The following is an 18096-nucleotide window of genomic DNA, read 5'->3' as shown; positions in this document are numbered from 1 at the left end:
TAAAGGGCCCTTTCAGCTCCCCCTTAAGATCTGCTGAGGCCCTGGCTGCAACTGCTTTGTAGGTCAACTCCTGCCCAATCCTGTCTTCCTCACCCCCTTATGTGTATTTCCTGAGAGTCATCCCTAATTAACTTTCTGCCCTGACTCTGCATCTCAGAGTCTGTTTCTAGAAAACCCAACTTAAGTCAAGGAGTGAACTGAGATACAGAAAGGCTGAGTGACTCGTCCTGCCATATAGATAGGCAAGCACAGATTTCTGGCAACAAATGTATAAGTCACATAATGTTGCCACGAAAAGAATCCTTGGTAATCATCAAGGTCAACCCACCCTTTTCCAGATGGGGAGACTGAGGCAGAGAACTAGGACATTTGTTCAAGGAATCATAAGCTAATTAAGTGAAAAAGCTCTGATCAAATTCACATCTTTTGTGACCCAGTCGGGCAGATAATAGTCTAGCGTTTAATCAGCTTCCAGAAAACCTTGAAAAAATCCAACTCAAACTGAACTTTGAGAATTTGGAGTCCATACCAGCCCATCCTTCATGGACGACACCTCATTGTAACCTCCTGCTATAAGAAGCCATTTAACCTTCAAGCCTTCACCTAAATAGAGGAGCCAGGTCTGAATCAGAGGTGATAGTGCACTTTATTAACAAACAAAACAATACCAGACAGGCAAAACTGTACTTCAGTGTCAATACATACACACATGTGTACTCCCATGTATAACACTGGGGCACACTTCAGACAGAACATTAGGCACCAAGTTCACAGACTAAACATGGTTCACAATCCTTCAATACTGTGTCTTCAGGCTGATATACGTCCTTATTTAAAAGTTGTGACAAGAAGGTTAACTTTTCAAATCTCATTCTTAACCTTACTATTGTGTGAGGCTGACAGCCTTCAGAACTGTGAAGCAGGTGACTGAACAGAGCCAGACTTGATCAGCTGCTTAAATGACTTGAGAGTGGGTGGAAGAGAAGACCTGTGGCATCTCAGGATTGGATCACCTCATGTATGTGGGGAAGTTCTCAGCTGCTATTTCACCCATAGGAACCACCTGGGCTGGCATTCATTTTTAATACTCAATCTGTAGCTTAACAGGGTTGATCTAATTAGGATGAATTAATGGGTTTGCTAAAAAGTTTGAGAAGAGGGTAAATCCCATATTCTGGGAGTCCTTCGACATTCGAGACATGTTAACTATGTTAACAACTTGATGACTGTTAAAACTGTTGCCAGTTAAATTTGTCAGCATTTCCCCAGAGGTGTGTTAGAACCAAGTTAATCAGTAAGCAAACAGAAATAACTGAAATAGATCAGGGATGTGATTTCTCAAAGCACTTTGGTATAAAATGCAGCAAGTTCTTACGCATTAGGGCATATCCAAGATAATACCAAAACTCCCAACTTAGCTAAAATGCTTTTCAATAGCAAGGTATAGACTGGCAGAAAATCCTGCTCTTTGCTCTCAGGATGTAATTTTGGATTTACAATAAGGTTAATTATGTAATAAACTTGGGTTGGTTCCTCTGGCAATCTTTAATTCCCATTCAATAAAAAAATAGCAGATTAGATTAAGAGTTACTGGGAGGTAATAGAAATAAGGATGTGACATGAATACTGAATATGGGAGAAGACAGAAGCAGCAGTAGACTCATCAGCTATGAAACAACAGTGCGGCATTTAGTACAGGGGCAAAGACAGTGGTATCACTCTATTAAAAATGGTATCACTCTATTAAAAATGGCATACTCTATTATAAAAGTATAAAATAATCCAGAGATAGAACGATTGACAGGATTAATTCTAAAAAAGGAATTTGAATTTAGCTTATGTACTAAATGTGTGGAAGTGACTCCATCAAAATTTTAGTTGATTTAAAAATTTTGGCACACAAAGAACAAGCTTCAGCTAGCTAGAAACTTCATTTAAAATGAAATGCCTCATTCATCAATGATGCAAGATATTACTGGGTATCTACCACCTGGGTTGCTGAGTCCACAGAATCTTCTGAATCTTCTCAACCGCTTTATTTGATCACATCTGTGTCGATTTTCATATATATATATATATATACATATATATATATATACACACACACACACACACACACTTTATGGTGGAAACTTTTGGGTTTTTAAAAAATCTGACAGTTTTTTTTTTTTTTTTGCCACATGGGGCAGCTTGCAGGATCTTAGTTCCCCAACCAGGGATCAAACCCTGGACCTGGCAGTGAAAGCAGAGTCTTAACCTCTGGACCGCCAGGGAATTCCCCCAACAGTTTTTAAAATGGGAAAGATAGGAGGTGAGCACTGTTCTGAACTCATATTTCTCCTAAGATAAACTTAGTTTTCATATATAAAATCATTCAATTTCATGTCTTTTATAAATCTTAATAATGAAAGCGAGTGAGGTTATAAGAAGAGCCCTAATTTCCTTTCTGTGCTTGATTAGTCTCATGAAATAACAATCAGAAATTTATCATGTGCATTTCAGTACTTATTTGAGAGAAACTGGCATGGTGGTATTACTCAAAGGTAACCACATGGAAGTGCTTCCTTGGTGGCACAGTGGTAAAGAATCTGCCTGCAATGCAGGAGACACAGGTTCAATCCCTGGGTCAGAAAGATCCCCTGGAGAAGAAAATGGCAACCCACTCCAGTATTCTTGCCTGGAAAATCCCACGAACAGAGGAGCCTAGTGGGCTACAGTTCATGGGGTCACAAAGAGTCAGACACGACTGGGCCAGTAAACGACAATAACAAACCATGTGAAAAACATACTTAAGTTAACAGATCTGCCTGATTCTATTATGGTTATAGAAAAAAAAGAAAAAATATCTGCCACTAGGGGCCTTCAGAAGGGTCTACCTGAAGAAAGGAAAATACTGCTTCCTTGGAATTGGCAGAATGTTATCAAGGACAATGAGCCAAGTAATGTCTAGCCACCTTCCAGGAGGATGCGAAGAAGCCTACTGCAGTTGGTCTCATGAGGAGTGAAACAGGAAGCCCTCCTGGGGGACAGTCTTGCCACTATTTGCTCATCTAGGGAGTTAAATACCAGTCACAGCAAATTAATTTAAACATTCCTTGGTAACCACTGTCCTCTTTAAGAAAAAGAGGAAAAATGCAAACAAGCTAGCATGAAGACTAGATGTCTAGTTTAGTTTAGTTTTAGTGTGAGTCACTCAGTCGTGTCTGACTCTTTGTGACCCCATGGACTGTGGCCTGCCAGGCTCCTCTGTCCATGGAATTATCCAGGCAAGGATACTAGAGTGGGTTGCATGCTCTCCTTAAGGGGATCTTCCTGACCCAGGGATCAAACCTGTGTCTCCTACATTGCAGGCAGATTCTTCACAATCTGAGCTACCAGTGTCTAGAAACTTCACAGGAATTAGAAGTGGTCAGGAGATCCCTGAGACAGCAGCCCACAAGATGTTGTCCCCACTCTGGTCTGCGGGTCTGAACCCTACCTCCACTGCTTTCCCTCATCCAAAGTGGGGGCTGCTTACCCAGGAAGCTTCGAGTCTGGGCCTACACTCTACTCTTTGCTAAGGACTTCAAAGGACAGTCACAGGCTGGGCCTTAATCTACTCAACCTCTACAGAGAGAAAGTTAAATGCTTCATTCCTGCGATCATCAGGTATTTTATGTTAAAGGGGAGAAAAATAGGACACAGAAACTGTTTCTCATGAGCATGTCAACTTTAACTTCTTGATGTTAAGAAATTGATCACAAGGTTATTTTCTACCAATCAACACGAGCTGGTCTACAGACAAATCACAAGATGGAGCTTGATCTTCCGGAAATTAAGGAGGTCATACACTGAGATTAAACTGAGGGGTTAAATCGGTCCACTTAAAGATGATCTGATTGCACGGCTGTTCTATGGGTCGGCAATTTGCTTTTGATGATACCGGGGAAGGCTAAGTAGAAAGCATGAAGCCAAAACTTCAGGATCGGCTTAGCAGCCTGAATCTGTACATCATAAACCACAGGGCAGTTATCGATGTGGAAAACCCAACGATCTTCAACAGGCCTGATACGGAAGGCAGGTTTCTCTCCCAGAAGCTGGGGGTGATCTCTATAGCTGGAACATCCTGGATGAATGAACATAGATCATTAGCAAAAAACTCTTGTGGGAACAAGGAGTGGAAAAATATATCTGTAAAATCAGTGTCTGGATCTGCCCTGGAGAGTGGCATCTACCAGGACATCACAGGCTAGAAGTTGAGATTTTTATATGTGATTCTTGGTCTGTAGAGATGGAGCTACCAAACTTACTTTAGCTTCAGGTTCTTGGATCCAGATGTCTTTGGCAGCCAGCTTCCCCAAAGCATTCAAGACCTGAAAGAAACAAAAAAGAAAAAAGTAAAAAAAAAAAAAAAAGAAAAAGAAAAGACCTGAAACAAAGTGGCCATGGTATTATGAGGTTCTGTACTTTCGACAGATTCAAGGCCCTGCTGGCCACAGATGAACCTCATGAGTGAAGTGAGGGCAGAGAAGTGGATATTTATTAATAGACAGATGGTCAGTGGCATGATCTGGAAAGACCAGATGACAGCTATGTCAGTGGACTCAGGAGGGAGAGCCATTTGGCTTCCTGTCTTACCTCTCTAGCGGCCCGTTCACCGGCCTCTACTGCTCCTTCCATGTAACCACTCCATTGTGTGGCAGTCTCCGTGCCAGCAAAGTAAATTCTGCCTACAGGTTGGCGAATCACCCTTCAAGGGAACAGAGAGGTCATGCAGTTACCTGGGAACGCGCTGAGGGTAAATGAGCCAATCGTGGCCCTCACTTAAAACCCCACAGAAGACAAGGAAACTCAAATTGTTTCCAAAACTCCCATGCAACTCAGCCAAAGGTGAAAGGCTCCTCCTTGTTTCCTGGGTCTGCACCAAAGGATCTGAGGTTTCAAGCCAGAGAGAATCAGGATATGAGATCATCAATCGCTAAAGGTAACGAGACCTTTTTCTAGCTAGTCAGAATTAAAATGTAAGAACATACATTAGGTCCACACTCAAGATTCATTTGCGTCATGTTTCCTATTTGCAGTCCATTCTGCTACCTACAGTAAAGGGTGTGTTCTTCATGAGATCTTATCTGACTGCCGGGAGGAACAATGGTGGTGAGTGGGAAGACAGGAAGAGGAACTCATTTCTAGCAAAGGAGAGATTCAAAGGATTATATGTCTACCTTCTTCAAAAACAACCTCTGGGAGTTTGGGGTTAGTAGATGCAAACTGGTACATATAGAATGGATGGACAACAAGGCCCTATTGTATAGCTCAGGGAGCTATACTCAATGTCTTGGGATAAACCATACTGGAAACGAATATAAAAAAGAATGTGTAAAATGCATAACTGAGTCACTTTCCTGTATGGCAGAAATTAACACAACACAATAAATCAACTACAATTAAAAAAAAAAAACCTCTGTACAATTAGCTTCTATGAATGTATCTAAAGACTGGCTGAGGGTAGTGAAATGGGCTTTCTCTTACAAAGAGGTCTTGGTGAAGAGAACCATGGCAAGGCTGGACTGAATGAGCCACTGTCCCCTCCTACCTTGTTGGCTTTGATTCCTACAGACACTTGCATGAAATCTCCTAAACCATGTACTTCCACCCCAAAGGACTTCACCTCAACCTGCTGTCATGCCTTTTTCCAACTCAGGAATCCTTGGCTTCATCTATCCCTGATCCTAGTCCCCTCTCCGAGACTTCCACTTTGATTCCAGAACCACTCCAGTTCATCAATACTGTTATCACTAACAAAGGCTATTCATTCTTGGCTTGAGATTTGACAGAAATAGCCAACACTAACTGCCCTTTGGAAAAGGAATTGTAAAAAGCACCCAAGATCTAAACAGGGTTTCCCATGAATCGTTTAATCTTTCATCAGATATTGATGACTTTCACTGAAATACTACACGTGTCTATTGAACTAAAATCATTGCACAATTAATAATTCACTTAAGAAAAACAGACAAAAAGCTCATATAAGGAAAGGATTAACAAACCCTTCTTCCTTCTCTATGGACACACATGACCTTGAGTTAACATTTTAGATCTGTTCCTCTAGAAACCTGATGAAGGCATAAGGTCGTATATGTTACCAGGCAACCACTGCTTATGGTAAAAATGGCTCTCCTCCACCCCCTCACTGGTAACTTGTATCTAGGCTGGGAAAACTCATAAATTGCAAATATCTGGAAAGAGTCTAAATATCTGGGAAATGTTTGGGATTTCTTGAGTATGCTGCCTCTTGTAATTGGGCATGTCCTTTGTGGGGAACCTAGATACCGCCTATGAGGCTGTTTTAAGAGACAAAGGCTCCTGTGAGCTAAGGGGTTTTTAAGTTAAGGTGAATTCTCCCATCTTGTGCACATATCAACTGTTCACACCTTAGCCGTACACAGTGAGATGCTTCCCCATGAAGAGGAACGTCTGATGCTGCTCTGCTGGCAAGACATCTTTAGCCCATGTAGATTGGAGCCCAGGAGCCTAGGGTAGTTGTGCAAGACTAAATGTTTAGTTGAGCTCAAGAAGGTCCCTTGGAGGACACTGCAGCCTGCAGGATTCTCACGTGTACCAATGGCCCCTGAATTCCTTGCCAGTGCTCTGCAATTGTTTTATGTGCCGCCAGGTACTGTTCTACGTATGGACATACTTCTTTTCCTGTGGACACCTAGAATATACAAACTATCTGGGACATTACATATAGGAATGCTGATTGCTGTTTCTAAAATCCCCACTGAGCTTGACCTTTCTAGTTTTAAGCTTGGCACACGTCTTGTATCTATTGGCATAGTGTTTGGGTAGTACCTTCCATATTGAGTCATAATTCCTGGGGGGAAGTACGCAGTGTAGCAGCCTCCGGAGTACTGCTCCTCACACCAGTTCTTCTCTTCATAGTGCACCGGCTGCAGTTCAGTGGGGAGAAAATTTCAAAGGGAAGACAAAGCTGAAATGGTGCCAGTCAACAATAAAGGCTCTTATGTGCTTTACTGTAACAAAAAGTTTAAGTCTTTTTTTTTTAAGTAGTCCTGTTTTTCTAACTTAAGGGGAAACATGACAGTACCAAGTAATGGCCTTTTGTGAGGTGCCAACAGACAAAAGGTGCATATACTTTGACTTTCTTTCTCAACCTCTTGCCTAGGAGAGACAGGAAGTATTCCAATATCTGGAAGAGAGGGTATCTCTATGTGAATTCTGAAGTCTTTAAGACTCTATCAACAATCAGGTTCTGGAAGGGTCTGCTCAAATCTCTGCATTCCTTAAGTAACAGACCTTACTTCCCCATCTACCAGGGCATTACTGCTGAAAAAGGGGTGGGGAGAAGGTAGAAGGAAAGCATAGTGTCTGAAAAAGGCTTTTTTCAGAACCACTTCTCTCAGCTGGAAATGTGAATGATGGGAATCCTATTAAAAAGAGGACAGGTAAAGATGAAAAATGTTTCCCAAGGGACGTGAGAGGACCTTCTCTGATTTCTCTAACACATTCTGCAAGTTTAATCTTCCAACAGTTCAGAGAAAATCCCCTGGAAGAGCCCCCCACTACCTGCTAGGGTCTTTAAAAAGAATTTCATTCTCTTAATTGCTTTCAGTGGTAAATTGAGAGCACCGAAATTCCTAAATGAAGTGTAAATTGAGTCTGCAGATGGAAAAACAAATTAGTATGACTTTGACCTGGGCAGAGAGTCCAGATTCAGTCTGTCTTATCAAGTAAATACTACTGTGACTTCATCAACAAATAATGATATAGCTGGGATTTTATTTGGCAGTGATCAGTTGACACTGACAAGAGGGCATGGCCTCTGTTCCAGACACTGATCTCAGTCACCCTGGATATAATACCTGCAGCTTCTGCCTCTCATTACTACTGGCTGCCAGTTATCCAGCGAACATTTAAACAGCCCAAGGAACTGCTGCATCAGAAATTGCATGCACTGACAGCAGCATTTTAATGGTCCTTTGTGACTGCTGAAGTTAATCCTCCAGTAAGCATATCCCTTTATACTCTCTTCATAAGACTGTCAGGAAACCAGAATCTGCTTTGCTTTACCACTCAGAGCAAACAGAGCAGAACCTGCTAGGGATTAAAGATGGGGATTTCTTACATGTAAAGCTTCTTGAGATCCTAGCACTTTGGCGTACAGTTCACAGATTTTCCTTTTTCTATAAAAAAAAAAGAACCAAAGAATGTGAAGGAAGAAATGACTGATGAGTATGGAATAAACATAGTGAGTTCCAGGGTTTTTGCAATGAACTAGATTTATTAAGTGAAAAATTAAAATCAATGGCCTTCAGTAACTACACTAAATGAACAGTTCCTTGAATCTCTGCCCTCAAATTAACTCTCTTTTCCCCGACAGAGTTATGTGCTTTGGAGATTCAACCGACTCTGTTCTCTTTTACATTTTTGCCTCTTCCACTACCTACTACCATATCTATTCAAGATTAAAATGGAGAAAAATGAGATTGAATTAAATTCAGTTTTAGGAATTGATTCTAAGTCACTATTTAGAAATATGTGAAATTCTAAAGTAATCTCTTTTATAAGTCTATAGTAAGTATGATGGTGTCTTTTAACTATCCTATGTTTATGTTTTAAATATCTACCAACATATAAAGCTCATTTAATCTTTTAAATGTAACATAACACATGCTATACTAGGAGAGGCCTACGGTCATTCCAGGGTAGTAATCTGTCACTTGACAGAATTTTCTGTGGACACAGTACTGGGTCCTAAGGGCATGGAGGGGCAGTGGGCATGATGTGTTATATGCTGCTGCTGCTAAGTCACATCAGTTGTATCCAACTCTGTGCGACCCCAAGGACGGCAGCCCACCATGCTCCCATCCCTGGGATTCTCCAGGCAAGAACACTGGAGTGGGTTGCCATTTCCTTCTCCAGTGCACGAAAGTGAAAAGTGAAAGTGAAGTTGCTCAGCTGTGTCCGAACTCTTCGAAACCCCATGGACTGTAGCCTACCAGGCTCCTCCGTCCATGGGATTTCCCAGGGAAGAGTACTGGAGTGTGTTATGTGATAGTACCTTAAAACAGTCTCTGATCACCCTCATAATTCATTATGCAAATGACCAGCACAGAACATGGTACATACTATATCTTAAAAATCAATAGCTTTATTCAACTAAGCACTTCTTTAAAAAAAAAAAATTACCATTTTATTTATTTATTTATTTTTATTTGGCCATGTCATTTGGCCTGCAGGATCTTAGTTCCCCAACTAGGGATTGAATTAGAAGTTATAGCACTGAGTCCTAACCACTGGACTGCCAGAGAATCCCTATCTAAGCACTTCTTGAAACAGATACATTTTAAACTCACAATCACTCTTAGTGCAGCTTAAAAGCTCTAATTTACTAAAATTATCCATTTTAGAAATGAATAGTTCTGTTTTAGAAATTGTTTAAACAGGTTAACACTGATCCAGTTATACACTTTAGGTATTTATCTTCTTTAGTCTTTATATAGGTTAAATATTGAAAGTGCTCCAAAATACTTTCTTATATACTAATAAATGACTGGAAAAAATTGCTAAAAATGTGATAAAGGGTTTAATTCAAATCTGTAAGATAAGCATTAAAAGCTAAAGAGACAAATGACAAAAAAATATTGGGAGGGGGAGGAAGGAAGTAGGGAAGGTTATAGTTATTAGAAATAAATTTTAAAAGATGCCAATTTCATGTTGCCAGTTACAATAGAAAACAAGTGTTCCCAATTTCTCTGAATAACGTTGGACAAAGTGTAACTTTATACATTTATCTGAATGCTCACACTCACATGATTTATACAGCTCCTAGAGTTTCCATCTCGTGGCTATATAGTGGTAAATCAAGAGAAGGAGGTGAAATGATAAATGTTGTTTACTGACACCACTTTACCATGGAAGGTTTTAAGGGAGAGACAAATGCCACTTTTGAGGTGATGTCACACATCATTAGATAGCTATTTAAGTTCCAGTACAGACAGGCAAGATTCACTGTCCTTCGAGGAGCTGTTTATACTACAGCTCAATAATGATAAACGAAAGGTAGAACTGGAAGAAGTCTCAAGACTACTGTGTACCTGTCTGTCTCTCTCTGCGTAATCCAAGCCACTCATTTCAGACATGAGCAGACTGAGGCTCAGTGTGCTCAAGAGACTAGCTCAACATCACTCAGCTCACTAATGGCAGGGTCAAGGATCTGCTCTCCTGAGCATCCCGCCTGTAGTAAGTGCTCAATAAAAATTTACTGAATCAAAATCCATCTTCAGTCCAGTGTGGTACCCTCTTTTATACTCTATGATATGACTGATTCTTACCTACTTCACATGAGTGTTACAAGAAATAATTCTGACGTTTTGAGTCAATAAGAAAACAAAAGTATTGACAGTCATTATCCTGAAAACTTAACAATGTTTCGTTTACTTTAGGTATATAATAACATCTTTGTTAAAACAGAGTGAACCCTAAAATGTAATCAAACTACTCTATAGTTAACTTTTCATTCAAGAACAGTAAATCAGTTATCATAGAAATTTGTCATTATTGACTGTATTTCACATTATTAAATGAGTCAATGATGAGTTCTAATGAACACATAGGAAATTATCTTCTCCATCCCTTCCTCCCATTAATATAAAAATTTTTTTAGAAAAGTTATATAAGATAAGGATGGTACAGCAATGCACTGGTTGCTTAGCTGGGCTCTAAAAATAACAGAGCATACTTTAAATGATGTAGAAAAGAAGTCATTGTGCAAGTTGGATATACCTACTGGTTTCTAAACCTGGCTGCTCATCATAATTACTCAAAAGGCTTGTTAAAACATGCAAATACTCAGACCCCACCCATAACCTACCAAATCGTAATCTATTAGCCTCAGAAAAAATATATTTTGCAAACATCCTTTGGGAAATGTTGACGCAGTTCGTTCTGGGAACTATTACTTGAGTCAATAGCATTCAGAATTCTAAGTGGTTTTGCCTTATAAAAACTTTTGAGAAGTTTAGCCACTATGTGGAATCAAAACCAAATGTCTACATCCAGGCTGGTATTTATTTTACTATTAATAAGGAGGGAAGGCAGGAAATCCAAAAGAAAATGTCAAGCTTAGTATGACATAATGAAAAAAAGTACACATTAGATGCTATTCGTGACTTTGTCACAAGCTGGCTATGGAGCCTTGAACAAATCATTCCCCGTCACCAGACCCCCAAATTCTTCCTCTTTTGAGTGAGTAGGCAGACACTAAAATAGTTCCCCTTTCCTGACATCAAATCTCATGGTTGCTCAAATAAACAAACCCATGTGCAAATGTGGGAACGTCTGCGGCCTTTCCCTAACTTGCAAAGTCATCAAAGTAACTCTCAAAGCAAGATCTGCTAGTTGATTTGCTGTTTAATTTTTAAATCAAATGCAGAGAGAAGTATACATTTGCATGCACACCCTCTTCAAAAGCTAACAAAGGATTTAGGGTTATCCCTGTGGTAATGAAAGTGTTTGCATAACTCAATGAAGCTATGAACCATACTGTGCAGGGCCACCCAAGATGGAAGGGTCATAGTGAAGAGTTTTGAGACAATGTGGTCCACTCGAGGAGGGAATGGCAAACCATTCCAGTATTTTAACTGTGAGAACCCCATGAACAGTATGAAAAGGCAGAAAGATATGACACCAGAAGATGAGCCCCCCCGCCCCAGGTTGGAAGGTGTCTAATATGCTACTGGGGAAGAGAAGAGGGCAATTACTAATATCTGCAGAAAGAATGAATTAAGCAGCTGGGCCAAAGCAGAAATTATGCTCAGTTGTGGATGTGTCTCGTGGTGAAACTAAAGTCCAATGCTGTAAAGAACAATATTGCATAGGAACCTGGAATGTTAGGTCCATGAATCAAGGCAAATTGGATGTGGTCAAGCAGGAGATGGCAAGAGTGAACATCGACATCTTAGGAATCAGTGAACTAAAATGGACAGGAATGGGTGAATTTAATTCAGATGACCATCATATCAACTACTGTGGGCAGGAATTCCTTCAAAGAAATGGAGTAGTCATCAGGGTCAACAAAAGAGTCCGAAATGCAGTACTTGGGTGCAATCTCAAAAACGACAGAATGATCTTGGTTCGTTTCCAAGGCAAACCATTCAACATCACAGTAATCTAATCACGATAAGTCTATGACTCAAGTAGTAATGTTGAAAGAGGAATAGTTTCATGAAGACCTACAAGACCTTCTAGAACTAACACCAAAAAAAGATGTCCTTTTCATCACGTGGGGTTTGGAATGCAAAAGTAGGAAGTCAAGAGATACCTGGAGTAAAAGGCAAGTTTGGCCTTTGGAGTACAAAATGAAGCAGGGCAAAGGCTAACAGAGTTTTGTGAAGAGAACACACTGGTTATAGCAAACACCCTTTTCCACCAATACAAGAGATGACTCTACACATGGACATCACCAGATATAATCAGATTGATTATATCCTTTGCAGCCAAAGATGGAGAAGCTCTATACAGTCGGCAAAAACAAGACCGGATCTGACTGTGGCTCAGATCATGAGCTCCTTGTTGCAAAATTCAGACTTAAATTGAAGAAAGTAGGAAAAACCACTAGGCCATTCAGGTATGATCTAAATCAAATCCCTTATGATTATACAATGAAGGTGATTAATAGATTCAAGGGATTAGATCCGGTAGAGAAAGTGCCTGAACAACTATGGACAGAAGTTTGTAACACTGTACAGGAGGCAGTAACCAAATTCATCCCCAAGAAAAAGAAATGCAAGAAAGCAAAGTAGTTATCTCTGGAGGCTTTACAAATAGCTGAGGAAAGAAGAAAAGTGAAAGGTAAGCGAGAAAGGGAAAGATAAACCCAACTGAATGCAGAGTTCCAGAGAATAGTAAGGAGAGATAAGGCCTTCTTAAAGAAACAATGCAAAAATAGAGGAAAACAACAAAATGGGAAAGACTAGGTATCTCTTCAAGAAAACTGGAGATACCAAGGGGACATTTCATGCAAGGATGGGCATGATAAAGGACAGAAATGGTAAGGACCTAACTGAAGCAGAAGAGATTAAGAATAGGTGGTAAGACTACACAGAAGAATTATACAAAAAAGGCCTTAATGGCCCAGATAACCACGATGATGTGGTCACTCAACTAGAGCCAGACATCCTGGAGTGTGAAGTCAAGTGGGCCTTAGAAAGCATTACTATGAACAAAGCTAGTGGAGGTGATGGAATTCCAGCTGAGCTATTTCAAATCCTAAAAGATGATGCTGTTAAAGTGCTGCACTTAATATGCCAGCAAATTTGGAAAACAGCAGTGACCACAGGCCTGGAAAAAGTCAGTTTTCATTCCAATCCCAAAGAAGGGTAATGCCAAAGAATGTTCAAACTACCATACAGTTGCACTCATTTCACATGAGTGAACTGAGCATACTAAGGTTATGCTCAAAATCCTTCAAGCTAGTCTTCAGCAGTACAGAATTTCCAGATGTACAAGCTGGATTTAGAAAAGGCAGAGGAACCAGAGATCAAACTGCCAACATATGTTGGATCATAGAGAAAGCAAGGGAATTCCAGAAAAACATCTACTTCTGATTCATTGACTCCACTAGAGCCTTTGACTGTGTGGATCTCAACAAACTGTGGAAAATTCTTAAGAGATGGGAATATCAAATCACCTTACCTGTCTCCTGAGAAACCTGTATGCAGGTCAAGAAGCAACAGTTAGAACCAGATATGGAACAATGGACTGGTTCCAAATTGGGAAAGGAGTATAATAAGGCTGTGTACTGTCACCCTGTTTATTTAACTTCTATGCAGAGTACATCATGTGAAATGCTGGACTGGATGAATCCCAAGCTGGAACCAAAATTGCCAGGAGAAACATCAACAACCTCAGATATGCAGATGATACTACTCTAATAGCAGAAGATGAAGAGAAACTAAAGAGCCTCTTGGTGAGGGTGAAAGAGGAGAGTGAAAAAGCTGACTTGAAACTCAACATTCAAAAAACTGAAACCATGGCATTTGGTTCCACCACTTCATGACAAATAGAAGGGGAAAAAGTGGAAGTAGTGACAGATTTTATTTTCTTGGACTCCAAAATCACTGTGGATGGTGACTGGAGCCATGAAATTAAAAGACGCTTGGACCTTGGAACGGAAGTTATGACAAACCTAGATGGTGTATTAAAAAGCCGAGACATCACCTTGCTGACAAATAAGCAATAGGTTTGAACACCTATGTATGGATCTGCTTTTCAGAAAAAGCACATGTTGGAGAACCTTCAAGATGGAATAAAGGTCACTGGGACTTGGCCTCTTAAGCTTTATTCAGAGCTAACATTTTTTTTATGATTTTTCTCCAGCCATCTTACTGAGAAACCCTATCTCTTAACCAATGTAAAACAAATACAGAGATGTAAAACTAAATTAATATATGCACATGGGCAGGAGTGAGTCAAAAGAGGGGCTAGCAAAATACAAAAAATTGATTTGTTGGGATTTTGAGATTAACAAATTATTGCATTTTTCATAATGTTATTACAGTGTTGTTAGTACAACAAGCACAATATAAAGCTAATCTTTTACATGTTTCAGATGTAAATTCTTACCTTATATCTTTATGTACTTTAGCGAGCCGGTCAGCTTTTCGAGCAAGGATGAAGCTGGAGAGAGAAATTACATTTGAACGATTAGGTGATAGTGGTTTATCTTAAGAGTTGCCTCTTCTTTTTAAAGTGTTCTTGCCTATATTTACAGTAATACCCTAAATACAAACAAGTTTCATTCCAAGAATGCGTCTGTAAATCCAATTTGTTCGTTAAGTCCAATATAGTTAGCCTAGGTACCCAACTAACACAATCAATTATATAGTACTATAATAAGTAAGTAAGTGTTAGTCGCTCAGTTGTGCCTGACTCTTTGCGACCCCATGGACTGCAGTCCACCAGGCTCCTCTGTCCATGAGATTTTCCAGGCAAGGATACTGGAGTGGATTGCCATTTCCTTCTCCAGGGGATCTTCCCAACCCAGGGATTGAACCTGGGTCTCCCACACTGCAGGCAGATTCTTTACCAACTGAGCTACAAGTGAAGCAGGCTTATAATATTTTTCACACAAATAATACATAAAAAACAAACACAAAAATAAACACTTTTAATCTTAAGTACAGTACCTAGAAAAGTACAGGAGTATAGTACAACAGCTGGTATGTGGGGCTGGCACCCACGTTTGTATCTTTGAAAGTTCACAACTTGATGGTCTGTAAGTAGGGGACTTACTGTACTCAGCACTAATACACTCTCCCACACTCTCCCATTATTTCCATCTACTAGAGCAAATGCCAAACTGCCCTCATCTGCTTCTGGGTCCAAAACCCCTGCCAGAGGTGGGCTCCTAAACAATAGATCACTACCTACTCAATATTTTATAGCCAAAGTTCAGTACAGTTCTTGGCATACAGTAGGAAATTGACTATGTAGATGAATTAATGTTGCATTAAATGATGAGCTTGGTAATGACTGTTGCCATCTGTCAAATTACTTGATAAAAGCTGGAAAAACATATCAAAAAGTGCTTGTTGGGAATTCCCCAGTGGTCCAGCAGTTAGGACTCCAAGCTTCCACTGCAGGGGGCATGGGTTCAATCCTTGGTCAGGGATTTAAGATCCCACATGTCAAAGGCATGGCCATAAATAAATAAATAAATAAATAAAGTGCCTGAAGTGGATGCCATGGTGGGCCACCCAGATTCCCAAGCTTCCACTGCAGGGGGCATGGGTTCAATCCTTGGTCAGGGATTTAAGATCCCACATGTCAAAGGCATGGCCATAAATAAATAAATAAATAAATAAATAAATAAATAAAGTGCCTGAAGTGGATGCCATGGTGGGCCACCCAGATTCCTCTTCAGGAACACTCACTCACTACCCGCAGCTCACAACCAAATCCCTCCCTAGCAATTACACTCTGCAGCAGAGAACTGCCTGGTGCAAGGTCCCATCCCTTCTCAGAACGAATGACAGAGTGCAGTGGGTACCAAAGCCTACCGCACAGTGCAGACACCCAGTGCAGACACCTCTGAAAGGCAATCCTTACTTTGGCCTCCAACACTGGAGCCCAACTGTTCCCTCTGCCCAATCCTGATTCCTTCCCTCCCCAACAGGTAGCATGCATCTGTGTGCTCAGTCGATTCAGTTGTGTCCGACTCTGTGGGACGCTATGAACTGTAGCCTGTCAGGCTTCTCTGTCCATGGAATTCTCCAGGCAAGAATACTGGAGTGGGTTGCCATGGCCTCCTCCAGGGGATCTTCCTAACCCAGGGATAGAACCCGCATCTCTTGCATCTCCTGCATTGACAGGTTGGTTCTTTACCACTAGCGCCACCTAGGAAGCCCAGGCAGCACTCCACAGAGCAACTCCTGATAAACCTCCTGAACCCAAATCTCCACCTCTGAGTTGACTTCCTGGGAAACTAGTCTAGCACAGTCCTCAAATTCAGTGACTCAGTAAAACTCAGTTATGATCTGTCTGCTTCCCTTTGATCAAGTAGATTCTACTTATTATGCTATTATTAATTGCATGTATATTTTAAAGAATGGAATTATAACAAGAAATCCTTAGCTATACTATGATTAGAAAGCTTGCCAAAAAATCCAAATGAACTAAAGGACAATGGAGCGATTTCTCCATTTAAGAAAACTTTTAAAATTGTAATTTTTGTTGTTGTTCTAGACAAAGACAAGTAGATCAGGACTGAAAATGAAAGGGATGAAGACAGAAATTTTGTCCTCTCCCTCAAATCCCTCTCCCCCAATTCAACTGTTCCTCAGTTTGATTGACCATTCCTTTAGAGTTGTTATTTGAGATCATGCTGGGAAGCAAAGATACTAAATGTATTTGTGTTCACCCAGAGAACAGTATTTCAGAGGAAGCTGTGGACTGTTTAAGAAATTTGAACCATTGAACTCTGGGAGATATAGTCATGATTTTGCTTGATTTAACTAACACTTTATGTTGTGGCTTGCTGGTAAGGTGCTAGGTGCTAAATCACTTCATCATGCCTGACTCTTTGTGACCTTGTGGACCATAGCCCGCCTAGCTCCTCTGGCAAGAACATGAGTGGGTTGCATACCCTCCTCCAAGGGATCTTCCTGACCCAGGGATCAAACCCACATCTCTTACAGCTCTTGCACTGGCAGGCAGGTTCTTTACCACTGTGCCACCTGGGAAGCTGTAGTAGTAATGATTTTAGTTAAATTTTAGGTTTATGCAGCAATCATATGTGAGTATTTCAGTAAAAATCACCAATAGCTGATAGAAGATGAAATGATTTATCTGAAAGCCTTTTAGATCCTGGGTGCTTTTCACAGTTCTTTTTCTAAAGGGCAGCGAGTGTTGGCTCTGTCTGTCAAATCTCAAGTCCTGAATGAAATAACCTCTTTGATCTAACTGTAAGAATGGACAATTATTGTTCAACTTTCTTTGGTGTTTTATTGGGGAAATTATACACCCTGGCTTTGGGGTGGGAACATTTCACAACTCTAAAGTACAAGGTCCTTTCTAGTTTCCAAAGGCAAGTAGTTATCACACACACACAGTGCTGGGCAATTACAGCATCTCTATCTTCAAGGCTTTCATTGCCTAGAGCAAAGAGCAGGGTGGAGGCAATATAGCTTCAAGGCAAGAACAGGGTGGAAGAAATTGTCCAGATAAAACAGATTAGAATATCACTGTCTAAGTGTAAGTTGTTAGTGCTCAGTTGTGCCCAGCTCTTTGCAACCCCATGGACTGCAGGAGCTGCATAAATAATCCCATTACCATCTAGAAGGCTTCTGCAATCCATGTCCTTGTTGCTGTGCTATGCTTTAGTCACTCACACGTGTCCGACTCTTTGCAACCCGTGGACTGTAGTCTGCCAGGCTTCTCTGTCTTTGGGGATTCTCTAGGCAAGAATACTGGAGTGGGTTGCCATGCCCTCTTCCAGGGGATCTTCCCTACCTAGGAATCGAACCCAGGTCTCCTGCATTGCAAGTGGAGACTTTTTATCGTCTGAGCCACCAGGGAAGCCCATGTCCTTGTTAA

General features: G+C 40.6%; 1 protein-coding gene across 1 annotated transcript in view; it reads right to left on the bottom strand.

Annotated features, from left to right (window-relative positions):
- Positions 1-623: 623 nt before the first annotated feature.
- Positions 624-18096, bottom strand: part of MAOA (monoamine oxidase A) — a 78891-nt gene continuing 61418 nt past the window's right edge. The window contains exons 10-15 of the mRNA XM_065915060.1: positions 14626-14679; positions 8126-8183; positions 6832-6929; positions 4618-4729; positions 4290-4352; positions 624-4105 (exon numbers count right to left, since the gene is read on the bottom strand). Of these exons, the coding sequence (XP_065771132.1) occupies positions 3959-4105; positions 4290-4352; positions 4618-4729; positions 6832-6929; positions 8126-8183; positions 14626-14679 (532 nt within the window). The 3' untranslated portion in view covers positions 624-3958. The remainder of the gene's footprint in view (positions 4106-4289; positions 4353-4617; positions 4730-6831; positions 6930-8125; positions 8184-14625; positions 14680-18096) is intronic.

The sequence above is a fragment of the Muntiacus reevesi genome, chromosome X (genome assembly GCF_963930625.1).
Source record: "Muntiacus reevesi chromosome X, mMunRee1.1, whole genome shotgun sequence".
Taxonomy (NCBI): Eukaryota; Metazoa; Chordata; class Mammalia; order Artiodactyla; family Cervidae; genus Muntiacus; species Muntiacus reevesi.
This window is presented reverse-complemented; position numbering and strand designations above follow the sequence as displayed.